This window comes from Rhinatrema bivittatum, chromosome 1 (assembly GCF_901001135.1).
Source record: "Rhinatrema bivittatum chromosome 1, aRhiBiv1.1, whole genome shotgun sequence".
NCBI lineage: Eukaryota > Metazoa > Chordata > Amphibia > Gymnophiona > Rhinatrematidae > Rhinatrema > Rhinatrema bivittatum.
In genome coordinates this window covers 310,823,098-310,847,997 of record NC_042615.1, presented here as the reverse complement: position 1 = coordinate 310,847,997, position 24,900 = coordinate 310,823,098, and the positions used below count along the sequence as shown (strand labels likewise).

Sequence of the window (24,900 nt, the reverse complement as noted above, 5' to 3'; positions counted from 1 at the left end):
AAGGTTTCATGCAGAAAAGGTTCAATGCACTTTATTTTGTATACAGTATTTAAACACAATGGTGCAGCAGGCAGTCTTCTTGCTCACAGTTTTAGCTCTTAATATTTCCCAAAACAAGATGTGTTTCAGTTCTCTATGCTGCACTACTGCACTCCTAGAGATTCTAGCTTAGTCCAGAAAGTAGTGTCTGCTCCACAGCACATTGGTTGACTTTTGGTAGTGCTCAGGCACGGTCACTGGCAGGCATGATCGAAAACAAATCGCCCCAACTTGGCTACAGATGCCCTTCCTGTTCCTGTTATTGGCTGGACCTCCCAGCTTCTTCACCGGTGTGTTCCCCTTGCCTGAGCTCTGTAGGAAGGTGGTTGGGACTCTATAGAGGAGATGTCCATTCATCTAAAAAGGTTTCTGGTCACAGAATTTGACCAGAATGTGCAGGGCCTTCCTTAGAGTTCTCCCTATCTAGATGAATGGTCCACTCTTTTACTGAGTCCTAGCCCCCCTCAGGTTCTCCTGCCTCTTAACTAACAATGATATTTTCTAACTGCCTCTAAACACACAATCAACTAATATTCTAGAGTTCGATATTCAAAAGCCATTTAGACGGATAACTGAAATGTTATCCGTCTAAATGGTTAAACCAGCAAATTTAAAGATTTATTTAGCTAGGTTCTAGCCAGAAAACTCGTTATCAGGCTAGAATTTAGCTGGATAAGCCAGGGGCATTCCAGGGGCAGGTGGGAGGCGTTCCAGGGAGGAGCGTAGTAGCCGGATAACTTATGTGGCTAACTCTAGTCGTGCCGCCGGCCTGTCTAAAGTTAGCCAGGTAAACATATCTGGCTAACTTTAAGCAATAGCCAGGCATATTCAGTGGTGTGTTTGTGCCGCTGAATATACCCTGCTACGTAGCCAGATAAGTTTATCCAGCTAACTAACCGAGTTACTCAGAGGCTGAATATTGTCCCCCTAGTTATTTAAATCAGCACACTCACCTTACATGTGTGACCAGGCTTTGCCTGTCACAAATATTTTGCCCTGTCTTCAGCTAGGGGGTTTTGTTTTTTGGGGGTCCTTTCCCTGCTATATCCCCACCTTTTTGTGGGTTGTGGTTCAGGGCTAGAAACTGCCCTGTGAGCATGCTCAGAGCCAGAAATTCAGGAGTCTGCAGCATGGTTGGCCTTATCTATTCAAGGATTATTAGAGCAGAATTAGAGATTCTGAGAGAGGAGAGTTGGGGACTGAAGTTTTGGAAGTTTTTTGGATTTGAATCAGTTTCCTGAAAGAAAGGCAAACCTTGTATCTTGAAGGGCTGGGTTCTGGATCATTAGCTTTTGTGACCCGTCTACAGCAGAGTTTGGAGATTTGGAGATTTGTTCAGAGACTGTTGGAATTATCTGTTTTTCAAGAACTATTTTGAACAAAGGTTTTGCCATCTTTCTAGTCTTTGTTTCATGCTGGAACTTGAGAGAGGTTATCCTACCCTTGAAGTGGAAGGAATTTTAGAGTTGGACAGTGGTTCAGTTAGGAGAAGAACAGCTTGGGGATTTATCATGGACAAAGAGACTATTACCTTTGTGAATATGATTTTTCTGACGCTGTTCCTAATTTTTTCCATATTTTATTTTTATTTATTTTATTTAACATGTTTTGTATACCGTATATTCGGTTTTGCCATCATAATGGTTTACAGGGCAGGAAAATTAGGAGAGTAACAATAGAGTTTTAACAAAGAATTTCAAAGATAAAGTTGAGTAACATTGGGGGATTGATGGGGGGTAAGTTTATATAGGTAAAAAAGTTCTTAAATGTCTATTGTAGAGTTCGAGGATTTATTGATCCATCGTGGGTTGATCGGGTGGTGTTTCTTTTTTCTTTCGAGTTGTCTGGTTGGGAGTTTGTTGATGTTGATGGTTAAGATCATCTGAGAAAGCTCTGGTAAAAAGCCATGTTTTTAAGTCTTTTTTGAAAGTTTTGTTGTCAACTTGAGTTCTTAGATTGAGAGGTAAGGAGTTCCAAAGAGATGGGCTGGCGATGGATATAGCTCTTTCTCGGGTTGATACTAGATTCATGATTTTTGCGTGAGGAATTTTGAGGAGGCCTTTATTCATTGAACGAATGTTCCTTTTTGGAGCGTGTATTTCAATGTGTTCAGATAGCCAATGTTTATGTTGTCCTGTGATTAATTTGTGGAGGATTGATAAAACTTTATATTCTCTTCCGTATTTAATTGGGAGCCAATGCAAGGAAATAAGAGTAGGTGTAATATGGTCTTGTTTCTTGGTTCCTGAAAGAATCCTGGCGGCTGCGTTCTGGAGTATTTGTAGTGGACGTATGGTGGTAAAAGGGAGGCCGAGGAGTAGGGCATTGCAGTAGTCTAGGTTTGTAAATAGAAGTAGTTGGAGAACTGTTCTAAAATCATTTTGAGAGAGGAAGGGTTTGAGACATCTGAGTGTCCTTAATTTGTGATAACCTTCTTTGATTTTATTTGAAATGTGAGTTTTGAAGGATAATTCTTTGTCAATTGTAATTCCGAGGTTTCTGGCATGGTCAACAGGAGAGATTATTGATTCTGGGTTTTCTGTTTTGAGTGATTGTCTGGGTAAGTCATTGATTTTTTTTGTCAAGGATGATTAATTCGGTTTTCTTGATGTTAATTATGAGTTTTAAGTTGGAGAGACATTGCTTAATTTTTGACAGATAAGAGGTTATTTTCTTGTAGGTTTCTTCAAGCGAATTTTGAATTGGGACTAATATTTGAATGTCATCAGCATAAAGGAAATGTGACAGACCCAGATGATCGAGTGTGTGACAAATAGGTAGGAGATAGATGTTAAAAAGTGTTGCCGATAGTGCAGATCCTTGTGGGACTCCTGTATTTAGGTTCACTTTATTTGATAGGTTTATTGATATTGGCTTGGATTCAAACTTTAAGTAAATTTTTGTTGAACGTCATCTTTGGACTCCATTGCTCTGTGCTACCTGCATCCCCAGTGAGCATATTTCCTGCCCAAGAATACCACTGTCCAGTGATCCAGAAGAGTGAGGTGCAACGTGGCAGGGACATACTTGTTACTGTCCAGGTTCCAATATTTGCATGCAGGGCCTTCCTTAGAGGGAGGATGGGAAGGGGCAACCACTCAGGGCCACGTCCCTTGCAGCTGGCTGCACAGCCTATGAAAATGACAGCATGGCAAATATTACGCCCAACTCTAGAACACTAATACACCTTCTACTGGGAAAACAGAGGAAGCAGCCTGTTACAAGTCACTACACAGAATACTTCACCTTGATCACACGGACAGAACATAGACAGACTGTCCCCAAATACAGAATGCAACCAGAAATTATAAATAGAAGTACAAATACTGATCTGGAAACTGCTAAGAAGCCAGACTGTGCATGCAGTGCAACACCAGAGAAATAGCAACAGAAATTCATTTCCTTCTGTACCATGCAAAATAAAAAAATATCAGAAATGTTGCATACATTCACATTCCCAAAGCGGACATATTTGAATTCAAAAGGAAAAGGCCTTTTTTCAGTCTAAATTTAGTGTCTGGATATTTTGTAACCCCCCCCCCCCTGTTACAATAATGATGGGGACTCAGGAGCTCCTATATCATTATAGTAAAATTATAACTTATAATAACTCTTCATAGTAAAGTTAAATTGTATATTAAGCTACTTATAGTAAAGTTATTTCTCAATAGTAAAGCTATTTTTCAATTTATATTCCGGTTAACGAGAAGTTATAATTTATATATTTACTGCTGTTTTATATATATTTCTGTTTAATAAATGATTTAACATTCACTGTTTTTATGTTACGAATATATGAGAATATGTTTCATATGTTATGAAATTCGCTGTAACAAGTTGTTTTCTCTGTAAACCAGAGTGAAGGCATGTTCCAAACTTTGGTATATAAAAACACACAAATACATAAATAAATAATTAAATCTGACCTTCCCCCTTCCCCCACACAAATGGATGATGATGATGGGGGCTCTCAGGACCTCCCCCCCCCCCCCCCCACACGCACTCAAAAGAACAATGATGGGGACTCAGCAACCCAAACATTATACTTCGCACTTCTGTCACACCAGGTCAGGGGGAGAGGGGAGGGGGCCACCACCACTGCCGCGCATTCACTATCAACTTTATTTTTCTTTTCGGGGAGTCGGGGCTGCCTTGACCGGTGGTACTGGGCTGAAACAGAGCTCAGAAATGACCCCCACTCAACCTCCCAGTTTGGCTGTGCTTTTTTTCCGGTGGCCAGTAGCCATTTAAGACGATGGCAGCCCGTGAGGTTGGGGCCGCCATCGCGATGAAGGGCTGCTCGCCTTGTCTTTTGTGTCGCGGTGTTTGGCCGCGACACAAAAGAACGTGCCATGGAGCCGCAGTGTGTTTTCAGGAGAAGGGCCTCTCTATTGTGGCGACATCCCACTGTGATAGTGGGACCCCTCCTGTGAGAACACATTGAGTTTTGATGAATTTAGGACTACGTTTCTTAGTAAAATTTCAAACAAGTCCAGGCCATTATGAGGTATTTCTTAGAGTTCATCCCTAATCTGCTAAGTTTTAATCCCTATATGTATATGTTGTTTTAAGGATTATAGTATAAATTTATTATTTAAGAGTGCTAAATTGTTTGTATTATTCTTTTTTTTTTTTTTTTTTTATTTAAAGTTTATTAATTTTCATTATATGACATACATCATAAAACAAAGGAAATACACTATTGATATGTGATACTTTAAGCAAAAACAATATAGTTTATAATAACTGAAAAGCAAGTGATATCACATTTTCACCATAATTTGGGGGAGAAGCAAGAAACTCATATAACATTACTAACACATTTGTTGTAAAAGTAAACATCTCAGAAGGATCCAGGAGATTATTTCATTTAACTAAGTCTAAGTCTCGGGGTTCGCAGCCTGGTTTTTATCTACTAAAAAAGTTTCTAAGTGTGTGGGATCAACGAAACCAAATTTTTTCCCTTGGTAGTTTATCAGGCACAAGCAAGGAAACTTTAAGAAGAAGGAAGCACCTAATGCTAACACACGACCTCTTAAAGATAAAAAATATCTTCTTCTTACTTGAGTGGCTCTTGCCACATCTGGAAATATTTGGACTCTATGTCCACAAAACAATACATCCTTGTGTCTGAAAAACCTCCTAAATAAATTCTCTTTATCTAACTCGGCCAAACATGAAACAAAAAGGGTTGCACGACTATTAATCAAGTCCACAGATTCTTCAAGAAAAGTCGATACACCTGGAGAAGATACTGATTCTACTACATTTTGTTCTCCAGAATTTCTAGGTGACTTTTTAAGCAAATAATAAATTTTTGATACCTTAGGAATTTCCTCTTCCTCATATAACAAATTCTCTCTCAGATATTTCTTAAACATCTCCCATGGGGAGAGGAGCCTAGTAATAGGGAAATTAATAATCCTTAGGTTTTTTGCTCTATGTAAGTTTTCAATATATTCAACTTCTTTTCGAATAGCTAAACTATCCCGAATAAAAGCATTTTCAGAATTTTGAATCATTTGAACTTTAGTTGTAATCGTCAACACTTCCTTCTCACATTTATCAAGTTTCTTTCCCTGATCTTCAATTAAAGTACTATTTGTTCTTATTAAAGTTAATAAGGACTCATTCATCTTATTCACATTACTATCCAGTTTTAAAATCATGTTTCCAAGATCTGACATAGTAACATTATCAGGTAGTTTAACAGAACTGGTTAATATCATTTCTTTGGAATCAGCTAAAACTGATGTAATAGTATTTGCAGTCCAACGAACATTGACCTGTGAATTCAGGTCTAAGTCCCCTTGGACCGCTCCTACCAGACCTCCGGTTGCGATCACCCCAGATGGTTGCATTGGAGACTTTGGACCGTCGCCGGGACTCAGGGAGATCAAGGATGATTCTCCCAAACTGTCCTCTCGGGGCGTTCCCATCAGTTTCACAACATGATGGTCCATTGGGCCTTTAAGTTGTTGATCCAAAGGAGAGGATGTGGAGATTTTGGCTTTTCTCTTTCTACCCATCAACATATATATAGGAAAAACAAAAGAAAAGTCTCTCCGGTCTCTTCTGGCCTCTTCCGGCCTAAGCCGGCCAAAGCCGCGCGCCCCTTCGGCGCGCGCGGCTTAGGCGACGCGCCGGCGGCTGCGGGGCGCCGCCCTTCCGCAGTTTTTATAGTCAGTCGGGAGGCGTCTCTGCTGACGTCACTCTCCAGCGACTCAGCTCTCTCACCAAGATGTTAACTCTGGTAACCGGATCAGGTGGAAATTGGAAAGCGGTAGCCTCCTCCCTTCTCCTTCTCACGCTCCCCACGATATCGCCGCCCTTCCGCAGTTTTTATAGTCAGTCGGGAGGCGTCTCTGCTTGACGTCACTCTCCAGCGACTCAGCTCTCTCACCAAGATGTTAACTCTGGTAACCGGATCAGGTGGAAATTGGAAAGCGGTAGCCTCCTCCCTTCTCCTTCTCACGCTCCCCACGATATCGCCGCCCTTCCGCAGTTTTTATAGTCAGTCGGGAGGCGTCTCTGCTGACGTCACTCTCCAGCGACTCAGCTCTCTCACCAAGATGTTAACTCTGGTAACCGGATCAGGTGGAAATTGGAAAGCGGTAGCCTCCTCCCTTCTCCTTCTCACGCTCCCCCGTTTGTATTATTCTTAATGGTAAATGTAAATACCTTACAATAAAATTTCTTGTTGGAAATAAACAAGAATGTGTGATTCCATGGGCTGTTCGGATCATATATATATAGATAAAATAAGCGACAAGCTTCTGTAGCACTGTCTGCCCTGGATAGAGGGGGAAGGGTCAGAGTACAGGCAGCAACATAAACTTATAAATCCTTACATACCATAAATATTTCTTCACAGAAAGGGTAATGGATAGGCAGAACTGTGTTCCAGTGTTGGTGTTAGAGAAGCAAATGTTGCAAAACAAAAGTTTGACAAATGTTAATGAAATCCACAAAGCCACTGCTGCCTCAGCAAAAAGTGTGTGCTATAAATATGACGTGCCTGGTTTTACGCCGGTCACTTCTTCTCCTACGCTCTCAACAATTCCAGCTCCTTCATGCCCCAGAATGATTGGATATTTTATACGACTCAGTAAGCCATGGACAATATGTTCATCTGAGCGACAAATGCCAGTGGCCACAATCTGTACAGAAAGAGAAAATCAAGAATGTATAGAAGCTGATAATAAAAAAAAACCTGAGGGATCAATACTTGAAGGTTGGTCAGCTAAGGTCAGGACTTGGGTTTTAAATTTTCTGCTGTTCTGAATGGCTATGATTTAGCTTGATATAAGTTAGCTAGCTAAATAGGAGATGTTTCAGGCATGTTCGGGATGGAATTAACTTAGCCAGCTAACTCCGATATTGAGACTTAGCTGGATAAGTCATCTGGCTACTTCAGGTCATTCTGTAGAGTAGTCCTAAACTTAACAAGTTAAATAGGACTTAATCTGGCTATATTCAGCAGAATGAACAATTGGCAGTGCTTTGTTGAATATCCCTGAAAATATAGCTAGCTACAATTTCTGGACACTGTGCTGCTGAATTTTGACCTGTGAATTTCTAATTTTTGGATCCTATTTTCAGTCAAACTTAAAAGACTAAGAAGCATTATCCAGCTTAGTTAAGACAGATAACTTGTCACTAATAGTTAATACTGAATGGATTAAACGTGCCACTGAATATTCCCGAATATAGTTATTCAGCTAAGCTTAGCTAGATTTATTTATTTATATGTAATTTTTAACTTAACTGCCCATCTTTTGAATACCTCCAGTTAGATTTAAAAGTATTTGGCTAAGGATAGTCAGACAGACAACTTTCATCTTAACCGTCTGGTCAAGTGGCAGATTTTATTTTTCTATTCTAAAACGAGTGTTGTGTGGGCTTGAAGCTCATTTCCCCGATCCATAAGTAATATTGTCAAAATCCAGCGATGTGCTGTCACGACCTTCGAGGGATTAAATGAATCCCTTGCCCTTAACCTTTTTCTTTTGTGTGTGTGTTGTCTTTTTCAGCTGTACATCTGTGTGACCAATAGAAACAGTAACCTGTGGCTGCCTGCAGGCTGCGCCCCTGATTGCAGCAGCACATCAGAGGGAGATGGGAGCCAATAAGGAGCGCTGAAGAGGAATAGGTAGGAGGCCTCATAGTGGTGAGGGCCAATCAGACGTTCAGGCTCATATGATTGCCAAGCAGCACAGCATGAGGCAGAAGGTAGGACCGTCTAACCCATGTGAAAAGCAAGGAGTGTGGGATCAGTTCATAATCTTCCAACTTGAGCTAGTGGCTTCCATGGCCCCATAGAGATCCAAGGGCCAGTGAGAGGTAATGGATATAAATGTGTGTCCATTTCTTTTAGGATCATAATGCCAGCATTTGAGTTGAGCAGAAAAAGGTCAGTGATAGTGTGAGAGTATGGAAGGGGATAGGGGGCTGAGGAATAAGACTTCTGGGGACGGGGAAGTTTGGGAGGGGAGGAAGGGTAGAGGGGCCTGGGAAGCAAGTCTGCTGGGGATGCTGCATGTATGAGAGCCTTATGTGTGTCTGTATTTATGAAAGCTCAAGAGCCTATGTGTACCGTATATATGAGAGCAAGTGTGTGTGTGTGTGGGTGGGTGTATGAGAGAGAGAGGGGGGGGGGGGGAGTATGTGTGACAGCCCATGTGTGTGTGAGAGAAAGCTATACATGAGATGTGTGGGGGTGTGTGTAAGATTGTGTGGGCTGTAAATTTCATAAACAAACAAACAAACAAATAAAATTAGTTTGTGTGTGTGTGTATGAGAGAGAGAATAAAATCTGTATGGTCTCCTTCTCTCAAACCGTGACAATCTCAGGGTGACTGGAAATGGAAGAGTTATAGGTATGGAGAACAGGAGATTTTAAAATCCTTATCAGTTTTATTATTGAATGTTATTTAATGTGTCTGCTGTTTTGAAATATTAAATTGGTATTTTGTGAAATTTATGAAAATTTGTATGAGGTTTTAATTTTGGATGTTTGGTTAATCAGCTGTTTTGAAATCTTTTTTTATTAGTATGATTTTACTATTATGATTGATGTCTTATTTTTCTTGATTTTATTGTTTGTTGGTCTTTCTGTGTTCTGTATGTTTGACCAAGGGGAGGGATTCTGCACATGTATAGTTTCAGTGTAGAAGTCTATAGTAGTCCAGTTTGTTCTGTTTTCAGTAGGAAGTTTATTGGTCTTCTAGGGTCTGTTGTAATATTTGCTGCTTTTTCCTGGGAAGGGTTGCTGCTGTTTGAATCCTGAGAGTTAGTGTTGTTTTAATACAGTAGATTTGTATCTTGGGGTAAACAGTATTATTGGCAGGCTGTGATGGCTCTTATTATACTGTCTATGTATTATCCAAAAATACTGTATGTGAGCTATTGAAACAATGTAGGACCTGTAGTTAGATGTGAATGTCTCTGATCTGCCATCTGAAGAAGGGATCTATATAGTTTTAAAAGCGTTTGTACAATATATTAGGTACATGTAGTTTTTATTTTATATATATTTATATGTAGCCTGGCTTGTTCTCTTTACCTAATAGGAAGTGTATTGATGCTTAGGGCCTGGTATAATATTTAGTGTTGCCTTGTCAAAGATAGAGTTATTACTGCTAGAGTACTGAGTTAGTGCTGTTTTGATATGGGAGGTTTACTATACTGTAATTTATAGATCATTTTATTCATGGATTTCAGAGGGCTAAGCCCACACCCAATACATTTTACAATAGGACTAAAGCCACATGGGTTTCAAGTATCTTCAGTGTCTTGGAGAGTTGGTGTTGAGGGAGTGAGACTGCTGGAGACCAGGGAAAAGAGGGGTGGGAAGGAAAAGAGCATTGAAGGAGCGAGACGGCTGGTGACTTAGGAAGGAGGGAGGGTGTATGGGATAGGAGAAGGAAGGGGCTGAGAAAGCGAGACTGCTGGTGACTTAGGCAGGAGGGAGGGTGTATCAGATAGGAGAAGGAAGGGTCTGAGGGAGTGAGACTGCTGGTGAATTAGGAAGGAGGGAGAATGTATGAGATAGGAGAAGGAAGGGGACTGAGGGAATGAGACTGCTGGTGAATTAGGAAGGAGGGAGAGTGTATGAGATAGGAGAAGGAAGGGTCTGAGGGAGTGAGACTGCTGGTGAATTAGGAAGGAGGGAGAGTGTATGAGATAGGAGAAGGAAGGGTCTGAGGGAGTGAGACTGCTGGTGAATTAGGAAGGAGGGAGAATGTATGAGATAGGAGAAGGAAGGGACTGAGGGAGAGACTGCTGGTGAATTAGGAAGGAAGGAGAGTGTATGAGATAGGAGAAGGAAGGGGACTGAGGGAATGAGACTGCTGGTGAATTAGGAAGGAGGGAGAGTGTATGAGATAGGAGAAGGAAGGGACTGAGGGAGAGACTGCTGGTGAATTAGGAAGGAAGGAGAGTGTATGAGATAGGAGAAGGAAGGGGACTGAGGGAATGAGACTGCTGGTGAATTAGGAAGGAGGGAGAGTGTATGAGATAGGAGAAGGAAGGGACTGAGGGAGAGACTGCTGGTGAATTAGGAAGGAGGGAGAGTGTATGAGATAGGAGAAGGAAGGGGTCTGAGCGAATGAGACTGCTGGTGAATTAGGAAGGAGGGAGAGTGTATGAGATAGGAGAAGGAAGGGGACTGAGGGAATGAGACTGCTGGTGAATTAGGAAGGAGGGAGATAGGAGAAGGAAGGGACTGAGGGAGTGAGACTGCTGGTGACTTAGGCAGGAGGCAGGGTGTATGAGATAAGAGAAGGAAGGGGTTGAGGGAATGAGACTGCTGGTGAATTAGGAAGGAGGGAGAGTGTATGAGATAGGAGAAGGAAGGGGCTGAGGGAATGAGACTGCTGGTGAATTAGGAAGAAGGGAGAGTGTATGAGATAGGAGAAGGAAGGGGCTGAGGGAGTGAGACTGCTGGTGAATTAGGAAGGAGGGAGAATGTATGAGATAGGAGAACGAAGGGGACTGAGGGAATGAGACTGCTGGTGAATTAGGAAGGAGGGAGAGTGTATGAGATAGGAGAAGGAAGGGGACTGAGGGAATGAGACTGCTGGTGAATTAGGAAGGAGGGAGAGTGTATGAGATAGGAGAAGGAAGGGACTGAGGGAGAGACTGCTGTGAATTAGGAAGGAGGGAGAGTGTATGAGATAGGAGAAGAAAGGGGACTGAGGGAATGAGACTGCTGGTGAATTAGGAAGGAGGGAGAGTGTATGAGACAGGAGAAGGAAGGGGACTGAGGGAATGAGACTGCTGGTGAACTAGGAAGGAGGGAGATAGGAGAAGGAAGGGACTGAGGGAGTGAGACTGCTGGTGACTTAGGCAGGAGGCAGGGTGTATGAGATAGGAGAAGGAAGGGGCTGAGGGAATGAGACTGCTGGTGAATTAGGAAGGAGGGAGAGTGTATGAGATAGGAGAAGGAAGGGGACTGAGGGAATGAGACTGCTGGTGAATTAGGAAGGAGGGAGGGTGTATGAGATAGGAGAAGGAAGGGGACTGAGGGAATGAGACTGCTGGTGAATTAGGAAGGAGGGAGGGTGTATGAGATAGGAGAAGGAAGGGGACTGAGGGAATGAGACTACTGGTGAATTAGGAAGGAGGGAGACAGGAGAAGGAAGGGACTGAGGGAGTGAGACTGCTGGTGACTTAGGCAGGAGGCAGGGTGTATGAGATAGGAGAAGGAAGGGGCTGAGGGAATGAGACTGCTGGTGAATTAGGAAGGAGGGAGAGTGTATGAGATAGGAGAAGGAAGGGGACTGAGGGAATGAGACTGCTGGTGAATTAGGAAGGAGGGAGAGTGTATGAGATAAGAGAAGGAAGGGGACTGAGGGAATGAGACTGCTGGTGAATTAGGAAGGAGGGAGAGTGTATGAGATAGGAGAAGGAAGGGGACTGAGGGAATGAGACTACTGGTGAATTAGGAAGGAGGGAGACAGGAGAAGGAAGGGACTGAGGGAGTGAGACTGCTGGTGACTTAGGCAGGAGGCAGGGTGTATGAGATAGGAGAAGGAAGGGGCTGAGGGAATGAGACTGCTGGTGAATTAGGAAGGAGGGAGAGTGTATGAGATAGGAGAAGGAAGGGGACTGAGGGAATGAGACTGCTGGTGAATTAGGAAGGAGGGAGGGTGTATGAGATAGGAGAAGGAAGGGGACTGAGGGAATGAGACTGCTGGTGAATTAGGAAGGAGGGAGATAGGAGAAGGAAGGGACTGAGGGAGTGAGACTGCTGGTGACGTAGGCAGGAGGCAGGGTGTATGAGATAGGAGAAGGAAGGGGCTGAGGGAATGAGACTGCTGGTGAATTAGGAAGGAGGGAGGGTGTATGAGATAGGAGAAGGAAGGGGACTGAGGGAATGAGACTGCTGGTGAATTAGGAAGGAGGGAGGGTGTATGAGATAGGAGAAGGAAGGGGACTGAGGGAATGAGACTGCTGGTGAATTAGGAAGGAGGGAGGGTGTATGAGATAGGAGAAGGAAGGGGCTGAGGAAGCAAGACTGCTGGTGACTTAGGCAGGAGGGAGCAGTGCTGAATCTGTAAGTCCAAGCTCTTTTTCTCTCCTCAGAACTTCAACGATATGCAGACGACCCAAAAGTTGATTTTGATTGGATATAATCACAATCCACTGTTATAGGATTGGTGGGCTTCTGATATGACTTAATAGCTGAAATGTATATAACTGTTCTCACGGAGATGATGGCTTAAGTTAGAAGACATCTGGCAAACAATGCTGGGCCTCATGACTGGACACAAATTGTGTCAAGGCCATAAACTGAGCAAGTTTGTATTTGGCAGTATCAGCTAAATTGAAGGTGAAGACAGATTGCTTGACATGAAAGATTGTAGCAGCTTCTTCTCCTCAGTGTAGTTCTCACAGGTATTCACATTAAAAGTGCAGGGGCCATCACATGGCATGACTTCCATTTTGTGTTGCTCAAGCTGGCAAAGTTTGGTTCAGTTGCACACTCTTTCTCACGGTGACTGGTATATCATTAAAACCACACCCTCCAAATACCTCCAGGAACACTTAGATGATAACATAAGAAATTGCCAAAATGGGTCAGGCCGAGGGTTCATCAAGCCCAGCATCCTGTTTAAAACAGTGGCCAAACCAGGTTACAAGAATCTGGCAAGTACACAAATAGTAATTAAATCCCATTCTGTTAATTCTGGTAATAATTAGTGGCTGTTTCCCATGAACTTGATTAATAGCAATTTATGAAGGTCTCCTACAAATTTTTTTAAACCTAGCTGTACTAACTACCTTAACCACATCCTCTGGCAATGAATTCTAGAGCTTAATTGTGCATTGTGTGAAAAAGAATTTTCTCAGATTTCTTTTAAATGTGCTACTGCTACTTTCATGGAGTGTAACTACAGCAAGGGTTATTTTTCCATATATACAACACCTTCCACTTGTCCACATTAAAATTTAATCTGCCATTTGGATGCCCAATCTTCCAGTCTTACAAGGTCCTCCTGCAATGTATCACAAGTTACCTGTGATTTAACTACTCTGAATAATTTTGTATCATCTGCAAATTTGATAGCCTCACTCATCGTATTCCTTTCCAGATCATTTATAAATATATTGAAAAGCATCAATCCAAGCACAGATCCCTAAGGCACTCTACAATTTTCCACTGAGAAAATTGACCATTTAATCCTACTCTGTTTCCTGTCTTTTAACCAGTTTGTAATCCACGAAAGGACATCGCCTCCTGTCCCATGACTTTTTAGTTTTTTTTGAAGCCTCTCATGAGGGACTTTGTCAAATGCCTTCTGAAAATCTAAATATACTACACTACTAGTTCTCCTTTTTCTACATGTTTAATAACCCCTTCAAAAAAGTTAAGCAGATTTGTGAGGCAAGACTTCTCTTGGGTAAATCCATGTTGACTGTGTTCCATTAAACCATATCTTTCTATATGCTCTACGATTTTGATCTTGTAATAGTTTCCACTATTTTTCCCAGCACTGAAGTCAGGCTCACTGGTCTATAGTTTCTCAGATCGCCCCTGGAGCCTTTTTTAAATATTGGGGTTACATTGGCCACCCTCCAGTCTTCAGGTACAATGGATGATTTTAATGATAGGTTACAAATTTTAACTAATAGGTCAGAAATTTAATTTTTTAGTTCCTTTAGTACCCTAGGATGCATACCATCCGGTCCAGGTGACTTGCTACTCTTTAGTTTGTCTTTAGTTTTTTTCTTCCTGAGCTCTCTCTCTCTTCAACTCTCCATTTTCTCTCCACTCCCACCCACCCCTTCCTTCACCTGCCCTCCCCTATCTCTCTCTCCTCCCCTCCCTCCTTTTTACCTTTTCATTTTTGAGTTCTTTCAGAACCCTAGGATGCACACCACCCAGTCCAGTAGTTTGTCAATCTGGCCTGCTAAATCTTCCAGGTTCCCAGTGATTTGGTTCAATTCATCTGACTCATCAGCCTTGAAAACCATCTCTGGAACCGGTATCTCCCCAATATCCTCATTAGTAAACACAGAAGCAAAGAATTCATTTAGGGGTAGATTTTCAAAACTAGTGCGCGCACATGTACATGGACACCCGATTTTATAAAATGTGAGTGCTGGTGCACATATGTTATAAAATCAGTGGTCGACCAGCGCAAGGGGGGCACAATTGTGCAACTTGTGCGCGCCGACGCCCGCGGCCTTCACCCATTCCTTCCCAGGTCTCTCCGATTTTGGAGCAGCCTGGGAGGGAACTTTTCAACCCCCTAACCTAACCTCCCTTCCCCTTCCCTTAACCCTCCCGCCCCCTAGCCCTAATCTAACCCCCCCCCCGGACCTTTGTCCTACCTGTTGCAACTGCCTCTGACAGGCGCAGGTTGCACCGAGCCCTAGGGGAGCCCCGATGGCTTTCCTCGTTCCCTCTGAGGCCGCTCCGAAATCGGAGCAGACTCAGAGGGAACTTTCCTTCCCCCTCTACCTCCCCCTCACTTCCCCTATCTAACCCGCCTCCCAGTACTACCTAAATCCCTCCCCACCTTTATTTTTTTATTTATGCCTGCCTCTGGGCAGACGTAGGTTGCGCGCGCCGGCCAAATGCTGGCGCGCGATCCCCCAACACGGCCACTGTGCCAGAGGCCTCGGTCCCGCCCCCGCCCCTGCCCCTGTGCTGCCCACTCCCTGCCCCCTTTTTCAAGCCCCAGAACATATGCGCGTCCCCGGGGCTTTCGCGCGTCACCGGGCCTATGCAAAATAGGCTCGGCGCACACAGGAGCGGGTTTAAAAGGGTTACACGCATATATTACGCGTGCGTAACCCTTTTAAAATCCACCCCTATATGTGTATGGGAGAAGAAGTAGTGGGATTTTTAGATGCAAGGAAAGTTTTCAATTGTTCTAAGATAAAAAATATGTAAACTTCATCCCTCCTCCTCAACACACATTTGCAAGGAAACTTTAATTTGAAGGTATAACCTAGGGAAATTATTTCTTGGCATAGGGCCAAGAGGTCTGGGAAAATATTTACATTCTCATCCATAAAGGAAATTGGAAATATTCTAAAGTAATTTTTCATTATACTCTGACCATCCATCCTTGAAATTAGTGAAACCAATACTATATTTCTGTCCACTATTTCTAGTGATACATTTTATAAAATTTCTGTAAGATTTTCCTGGAGATTTAATCTATTTGATGTTGTCATTGATTTGGGAAGAAAATAACACTTATTTATTGCTGATAAATTTCCATCTTCAAAACCTTTTTAAAATCCGGCCCTTAGTCTCTTTATGATACCCTCCCGGACATAAAGTGCCACATCCCCACCAAGTTGATCTCCCTATCATGGTGATATAATTTGTATCCTGATATAGCACTGTCGCATTGGTTACCCTCCTTCCACTAGGTCTCTGTGATGCCAATTATGTCAATCTCATCATTTGCTGCTATACACTCTAACTCTCCCATCTTACTTCTTAGACTTCTGGCATTGGCATACAGACATTTCAAAGTGTGTTTTTTGTTTGTATTAACAAACTGCTTTTCAGTTGATAGGGATAATTTGGAATTCTTTAGCACAGGTGATTCTTTACTTATAGGCACATGGACTATGTTTGCTTTTATTGGAACCTCTCTGTTGGGATGCTTTAACTGTCCTATTTCATTAGTATCCTTCAAGGATACATTTCTCTGAACCATGCACTGCTGAGTGACTGTCAGCTTTCCACCTTGTTCTAGTTTAAAAGCTGCTCTATCTCCTTTTTGAAAGTAAGTGCCAGCAGCTTGGTTCTACTCTGCTTAAGGTGGAGCCCATCCTTTCAGAAAAGTCTCCCCCTTCCCCAAAGGTTTCCCCATTTCCTTACAAAACTAAATCCGTTTTCCCTGCACCATCGTCTCAACCACTCTGGGGTGGATACCATCCAGTTCAAGTGATTTGTTACTCTTTAGTTTGTCATTTTGATCTATTACATCCTCCATTGTCACAGAGATTTGTTTTAGTTGCGCAGACATCACCAACAAAAAATGTTTCTGGTCTGGGTATGAGTAATGTTTTGAGCAGCCACAGGATGTCCCACAACTGGCTGCACTTATCCCCAAATGCCTCTGATGCTGCCGACATGGCTGAGATGGTGCCATGCTGCTTAGTCCCCCTAGTCATGCTACTTGTAATTACCTCAGCAACAGGACCTCCTGCCTTGCAGTGCGTGTTTCTTGCTGTGTATTGTATCCTTGCCTTGTCTTGCTGTTGCCTTGCCCTACTTGTGTCCTGGTTCCTTGTGCCTTGTCTTCATCTTGTCTGTCTGTTTCTGCCTGACTCCTGGTTCTCTGGACTGCTGCCAGTCTGGATCCCAGCTTGAACCCTGCTTGTCTGTTCCCTGCCCCTACCTCGGCCTGGACCCAGATATCGTTTTCCCACTGCCTGCCCTGTCCTCTGCTCAAAACTCAACTTCATCTGACTGCTGCTGATAGGACTCTCGCCTAAGCCACTGGCCCCTGGAACCCTAGGGTTCAACCTGCAGGAAACAGGGCTGGTATAGGTGAAGTCCTAGCTCCAGTCCTAGTAAGAATGAGTCCACCTGCTGCTAGTGTGGGCTTTGTACTGTAGGTTTGTTTGTTAGGCTGCATCAACCATGCCACAGTCCAAAGGCACAGATCCATGGCAGTATGCTCCCAACATCATCCTCTTTACTTAGTAAAGAGGAAGATGTTGAGAGCATTTTTATACCAATTGTTTTTGCTATTGGTTTTTAAGTTACTATATTGTTATAGGTTGTCTTGAAGAAAGCCATTTATATTTTGTAGGCCCACAGCCTTAGCGAAGAGCCTAGTTTGGGTGAGAAATCACTGCTAGTTCATATCCAATGACTAGTTAGTTTCTTCTCAGTTATATTTTGTTTTGTAAGGAAGCTTTATTCCATCCTTCCTTTCTATAGAAAGATGACAAATGTTACCTGAATGAAAGCCTCCATTCCTCTAGGACTTTCTCTCTTGTGAGAAAGGACCCTGACAGTGTTTTAGAAGAAAGAAATTTTGTTTTGTGACTGAAGGCTGTTCTTAGAATTTTGAAACTTTTTTGTCACCTGTGTGTCACTTAGTCAAAAGACACTGGCAGACCTTTGAAGAAGGAGTGAATATCTATCCAATTCCATATCTGAGTGGAGAGTCAGGAGGAAGAGAAGAACTACTAATCTGATGCTTCCTCAACAGAGATTGTAAAGGTGGTACCTATCGGGTGCAAAATAGGAGGGGAGAGGTGGATGGCAGAGTAAAAAAGCAAGCAGTGGATCCCAGGAACTAAGGGAAAGTCTTATGGGTTAGAATTTCCTTTTTTCCAGTTTGCCCAGGAGAAATCCTGAAGCCCAAAAACAAACTCTAAGGCAGCAAAGAAGGGAACACAGAATCACTAATTTGCGCTGTTTTAAGGATTCTACAAGACATTTTCTGTACAAAGTGCCACATTATTTATGTTGAACAAATATTTAATTAAAGTTTATAGAGAAACACCAATACAGTATTCAGACTGTTTATTGGCACTTAGAAAATAAGAGCATACCTAACCTCTTCCACATCAGAGGTTTATCTTTCTCCCTACCTCTTCCAGTGGAGAACCTATATCAGGTAGGTTTCTATCAGAAGAGGAGCTGATTTCTAAGTGCACTCATCATGAGACATCTTCTGGAATAAAAATTATATAACATTCTATTTTAGAGGATTAGACCTTATGTTAGTGGAAGAATCCCACTAGTCAAGCCGGGGGTTTATAGCTTACATGGGGGGGGTGGGGGGAGAAGAAGGACTCTGGCTCTGAAAAAGTTCCTCCAGCCTGATTATTGCCAGGATTTTACCAACTCTGCTCCTGTTATTAGGGAGTACTGGGAAGATTCTACACCCCATTTTGGGTTAAGGGTATTTATTTATTTTTAAAATTTATATTCTGCACTGATCCACTCTTGACTGTATAAAAGAGAACATTTATTTCTAGTCCAGGGTAAAATGAAATAAGAAAAAAGAGTTGTCGTTCTATACATTTCTACCTTGACGCGGATTTCATGAGCTCGTGGTGGTGGGACTTCCACTTCCTCAATGGAAAAGGGTTTCCCTGCTTCCCAGAGAACGGCTGCCTTGCATTTGATAACCTATAGAAATGGTGGATAAAACATTAAACATTGAATTACAATTGGCATTTTATCTAAAATTATTCTTATATTATGAACGGAAAGATTCTTTAATGATCTATTTTAATTTATGATAATTAAACCAGGTCTGTTTGCAGTCAGGTCCAGTTTTGGGGGAATGCGACCTGTGTGCTTGCCCAAGGTGCCATTCACTAGCAGACACTAATGCCCCCTCACACTTCAGCTGCAAAAGAGCTGCCTCTCTCTTTCCCGATACTGCCTGGAGGGCTGAAGAGTTGCTGCAGACCCAGGGCCGAAGAGCGGGTGCTGCCGGCTTCCTCATGGCCCAGGAGGCCAAAAAAGTTTGTTGCTTTCCAATCCCCATTATCTTACACACTTCCCTCCTGTCTCCTTCCATTCTCACTTTCCATTCTCCCTCACCTTCAAACACCTCTCACCTTCCATCCAGCCCCTCACTGACCTTCCACCCTTCACCTTCCAATCATCTTCACCTTTCATAATCCCCTCCCTCAACTTCCACTTCCATCCTACCCTTATCATCTTCCAACCTTACTTTCCACACTCCGTAGCCCAGTCCTCTCAACTTCCATCCTACTCTCTCACTTTCTAATACCCTCTTCCTCCACACTCCCCAATCTCAACTTCCATCCATCCCCTCCCCTCCCTTTCTTAACCTTTCAACTCCCTCACTTTCACTGTACTCTTCTCCTCTCTCTCACTCTCTAACCCCATGATCTTCTATTCTTCTCTCTCCCTGCTCTTCCTCCCTCTCCAAACCCCCTCCCTCACAGCTGGTGATCGGTGCATATCATTTCCTCTTCTTGCCACCATCTCCTCTTCCTTTTGTGCAGATGTGCTGTTTGAATCAAATCACGCAAGAGGGGGAGGAGTCATTGGCAAGTGGCGGGAGTTAGAAACATCAGCCTCCTGTGTATTGGGCCACAAGGTAGGTTGGGAAGGGGAGTGCAGCAGTTGATCTTCTGCTCTGCTGCACCCTGCACAGTCAGAAGGATAAGGCAGGCTTCCAAAAAATCAGTGTGGTGAGAAAAAAAAGCACTCATGGCAATTACTTTACTCTGCAATTCTTATTATACTTATTTTCCATTTTACTTCTGCCATTTCCTTCCTCTTAGTATTTTTTTTCCTTATGACTATTTCTCTTTCTTTCTCTCTTCCTTCCAACTCTTTCAACCTCCCTTGTCACCCCTTTGCTCCACAAATACTTGAGGCTTCTCCATGAACATTTAGCTCTCTCTTTCCTGGTGACTCATGTTCTCCTGGTAGCAGATGTTAGGCCAGATGTACTAAAGGATTTTTCCCATTTTGTCTCTTTATCTATTAAAAACATTCATATGCCGCTTTATCTTACTTTTCTAAATGGCATATAGTAATAACATTCAGAAAACCAATAAAATAACACTTAAAACAACATAACTAAAAACAAAATGTGAACATACATATAGCCTCGATACACTCAGAGAGGTACTCACAGATTTAAGCAAAGGCCTTCTCTTACAAATGTCTTTAGTTTTTTGATTTTTTTTTTAAGGATTTCAAATATACAGTTCTAGTAGACTATTCCAGAGGATAGAGCTTGCTAATGCAAACTTCTTTTCCTGTGTCTTTAAGATCATAAGAGGTCTGGAACGAGTAGATGTGAATCTGTTGTTTACACTTTCAGATAATAGAAGGACTAGGGGGCATTCCATGAAGTTAGCAAATAGCACATTTAAGACTAATCGGAGAAAATTCTTTTTCAGTCAATGCACAATTAAGCTCTGGAATTTGTTGCCAGAGGATATGGTTAGTGCAGTTAGTGTAGCTGGGTTCATAAAAGGTTTGGATAAGTTCTTGCAGGAGAAGTCCATTAACTGCTATTAAACCAGTTTAATTAGGGAATAGCCATTACTATTACTTGCATCAGTAGCATGGCATCTTCTTGGTGTTTGGGTAATTGCCAGGTTCTTGTGGCCTGGTTTGGCCTCTGTTGGAAACAGGATGCTGGGCTTGATGGACCCTTTGTCTGACCCATCATGGCAATTTCTTATGTTCTTATGTTTGTATGTCTTTGTGGAAATACTTGGTACATCCAGCCCAATATAGTCCGCCTTCTCTCCTCTGGGGAGGTGTAAGAAGAAATCTCCAAGAGGCCTGTCACACTCCACTGCTCATTCCAGCTGGGAATGTGGCAGCTGGAACACTCAAGCTGATCTGGACAGATTTCACAATATATAGAGTGGCCCAGATGCCATTGGATGACATTGCTCATCCTGTATTTTACAAGGGTTCATGGTTATTGTGTGAGGTTAAAGGTTGTGTTATGTTTTACACTAAGGAAGTTCTGATATCCTTAGGCGGTCAGATAAAGGCTAGGAGATCATGACTGTTATGGAGAATTGTGATAGTCCATACCCGCATCTCAAAAAAGATAATTGCGATGGAGAAGGTACAGAGAAGGGCTACCAAAATGATAAGGGGAATGGAACAGCTCCCCATGAGGACAGACTAAAGAGATTAGGACTTTTCAGCCTGGAGAAGAGATGATTGAGTGTTATTTACTTTCGGAAAATAGAAAGACTAGGGGGCACTCCATGAAGTTAGCATGTGGCACATTTAAAACTAATCGGAAAAAGTTCTTTTTTACTCAACGCACAATTAAACTCTGGAATTTGTTGCCAGAGGATGTGGTTAGTGCAGTTAGTATAGCTGTGTTTAAAAAAGGATTGGATAAGTTCTTGGAGGAGAAGTCCATTACCTGCTATTAATTAAGTTGACTTAGAATAGCCACTGCTATTACTAGCAACGGTAACATGGAATAGACTTAGTTTTTGGGTACTTGCCAGGTTCTTATGGCCTGGATTGGCCATTGTTGGAAACAGGATGCTGGGCTTGATGGACTCTTGGTCTGACCCAGCATGGTTAAAAATCTATCCCAGGAGGGTGTTTGTTGATAAAATTTAACATTTATCTTATGGTTAAAATGGAGACGGTTTCAGAAAGTAGTTCAAGGAACAGACCCAGTAGATGTGTGTTAATGAAGTGACTTGTGTTGTGATAGCCAATGGCTGTGTAGCTTTCAGGGATATAAAATCAAGTGTTTTCCCATTACAAGGGGCGGGATTCTGAGGAAGAGAATCTGGCAGCAGAGCCTGGAGAGTCCATGCCAAAGGGAGTTTGGAGAAGAAATATCTAGTGCTTCAATCTGAAGTACTACAGGAAATCTGGAATGTGGATTACAAATGTGAAATGAGAGAAAGCTCCTATCAACTTGCCCCAGGAGAATGTGGAAGAAGAGTTCATATAATTAGGAAAGTAGGTCAAGGTGATGCCAAGTGGTTAGGACTAGCTAAAGAACGGACTCCAGACCGGACTCTGTTAAAAATCTTTATAAGCTTCTTTATTGGTGAACAATAATAAACTTAATAATCAACTTAGCTAGTAAATTGCAGTTTGTTATCTCGAGGCTTCCATTTCTCCGTGGAGCCTCCCTCATCCCTCAGGCCCTGGCCTCTTAGCCCTGCTTGTAGTGATCCACCCTAGCCCAGAATCCCTTGCTGGGTTGGGAGTTAAGCAGGACCGGTACCGGTACAGATAGATGTAGCCAGTACTTTAAGGAGTTCTGAGGGAGTTTCTTATGTACTCCCTCACAAGGACATTTTGAGTATTGGCCACAATGACCGGTATTTGACATAGGGTTACAGAGAAATTAACTTGTGATTTTGAGAAGAAATGTTATTTCCTGTTGGATTCTGAAATTCTGATATTGAACGGATCTGAAAAGGAAATGGTTTGCTGAGGGAACACCAGGGTCATTAGGGCTAGGCCCCTAAACTTAGACATTCTGAATCAGATGTAATAGGTTCCCAGATTGTGCCCCATCTCCCTCCAACTTCTAACTTCAGCTTTCTCCCCCCCCCCCCCCCACCCCTACTCCCATTCTCATTTTCTTTCTTCCTTGCCATCAGTTCTCCTCTCATTCATGCTTCCTCAGTTCATCTGTTATTGCTTCCTCCATTTCACATTCTCTCCAATTTTTCCCTCTCCTTCTTTATGTTTCAGTTCTTCTCTCATTCTCTCCCATAATCTCACTTATCCTGGCTCTCCTCATTTCCTTTCTCATCCTTTCCCTCCCTACTTCCTTTCTCTTCCATTCACCCTTGTACCTTATTTCTCTTCTCATTGTCTCAACCCCCATCCCTTCCCAGATCTGTACAATTTATTAGGGATGTGAATCGTGTGATCGATCGTCTTAATGATCGATTTTGGCTGAGGGGGTGGGGGAAATCTGATCGTCATGGTTTTTTTGGTTAAAAAATCGTTTTATCGAGGGAGGGGGGAGGGCGGGAAAACCGGCACACTAAAACAACCCTAAAACCCACCCCGACCCTTTAAAACAAATCCCCCACCCTCCCGAACCCCCCCAAAATGTTTTAAATTACCTGGGGTCCAGTGGGGGGGTCCCGGCGCGATCTCTCGCTCTCGGGCCATGGCTGCGTTAATAGAAATGGCGCCGGTGGCCCTTTGCCCTTACCATGTGACAGGGCAAAGGTAGCGCCGGCACCATTTTTGTTCCTGGCACCCGACGTCACGAGTGCAGGAGATCGCTCCCGGACCCCCGCTGGACTTTTGGCAAGTCTTGTGGGGGTCAGGAGGCCCCCCCAAGCTGGCCAAAAGTCCCTGGGGGTCCAGCGGGGGTCTGGGAACGATCTCCTGCACTCGTGACGGACAAAGGGCAAAGGGCCACCGGCGCCATTTCTATTAACGCAGCCGTGGCCAGAGAGTGGGAGATCGCGCTGGGACCCCCCCACTGGACCCCAGGTAATTTAAAACATTTTGGGGGGGTTCGGGAGGGTGGGGGATTTGTTTTAAAGGGTCGGGGTGGGTTTTAGGGTTGTTTTGGTGTGCCGGTTTTCCCGCCCTCCCCCGATTTACGATTTTTTGATGATAAATCGGGGGAATTGCTATTGTATCGCGGCTCTAATGATTTTTGACGATTTAAAATATATCTGACGATTGTTTTAAATCGTCAAAAAACGATTCACATCCCTACAATTTATACTCCTTCCCAAAATGAAGTTGCAGTCATGAGAGCTGGCATGTAACTTAGACTATTCTCACTAATACTGGCTCTTTAGAGTAAAGGCAAGGAAGCTGGCAGTCTCTCAGTTGCTGCCATTTCACTACCACTGGGGCAAGGGTGAGCAGGCAAATCTGATTTGATGTACCCATGGCAGCCTGAACATGAGTGCCACCTCTAGCCCAAGTCAAGAGATCAGTATATAATTAGACAAGCATTATATCTCTTATCTATTTTGTTTCCTGAACACCAGAATATATTTTTAGATCTGTTTTATACAGAATTTTACTTTTTTTTATGATACATTCCAATACCTAAGTTTAGTTAAAAGTTTTTGCAAATGCTGGATCTACAAATAATTAGCCCATTCCACTTACTTTTCCAGTGGTCTCCATGTATCTCTTTCTCTTGTAGCTACCACCTCTCTGCACTCAGTCAAAGGCAGATTGCAAGTTGTAGAGGTCACTAGCTCTTCCTTATAAATGGGACACACCCACATCTTCCTCCCCAACACAGCTACAATTTTCAAAGCTGATCTGTAAGCTCCACCTTCAGCGCTTCCTTAATAGTGACCAGTAGGAAAAGGATTACAGCTCTTGCAGAACCTTGCTAGAGCATGTACATAAACCCTAACATACTGTGAGTGCAAGCAAGAACATCTGAGTAATAATTGCCAAGGGATAACTAGACTGTTTCACTATGCTAAAATGCATCTGAAATAGAGATAACCGTAGTCAATGATTTGCCAAATCTTGCACACTGTGCACCCAATGGAATTCTGCCAAGGCCTATCAGAGCTGTGACTCTTTGGTCAGCAGAAGAGTTGTGACAGTTCAGATAGCAAAAGAACTGGAAGGATATGATTTGACCCTACAAAATGTTTCCACCCCAACACACACAAACATACACTCACATATACATGGGTAGATCCAGCATCTAAGGTTATTAAAGTTAGTGGCATAATTTTGGAGTGATTCTGCAGCATTAGAGTTGTCAACTTGTTAGTTTTGAATTGGACAGTCAGGTTTTCAGATGTGCTCTGCAGTGTCTGGTCAGAAGTACTGACCAGACATTGAAAGTCCAGTTTCTGCAGGTGACTCCTTCTCTCTCCCACAGCCTCCTAATTACAGGGAGAGAAAGGCAGGACCGGAGAGCTGTG

The 24,900-nt window shown here is 42.9% G+C and overlaps 1 protein-coding gene across 1 annotated transcript in view; it reads right to left on the bottom strand.

Annotated features, from left to right (window-relative positions):
• Nucleotides 1-24,386, bottom strand: part of LOC115089240 (alcohol dehydrogenase 1C-like) — a 45,656-nt gene extending 21,270 nt beyond the window's left edge. Inside the window, exons 1-3 of the mRNA XM_029597348.1 lie at nucleotides 24,119-24,386; nucleotides 18,563-18,664; nucleotides 7,058-7,199 (exon numbers count right to left, since the gene is read on the bottom strand). Of these exons, the coding sequence (XP_029453208.1) occupies nucleotides 7,058-7,199; nucleotides 18,563-18,664; nucleotides 24,119-24,136 (262 nt within the window). The 5' untranslated portion in view covers nucleotides 24,137-24,386. The remainder of the gene's footprint in view (nucleotides 1-7,057; nucleotides 7,200-18,562; nucleotides 18,665-24,118) is intronic.
• Between the last annotated feature and the right edge of the window lie 514 nt (nucleotides 24,387-24,900).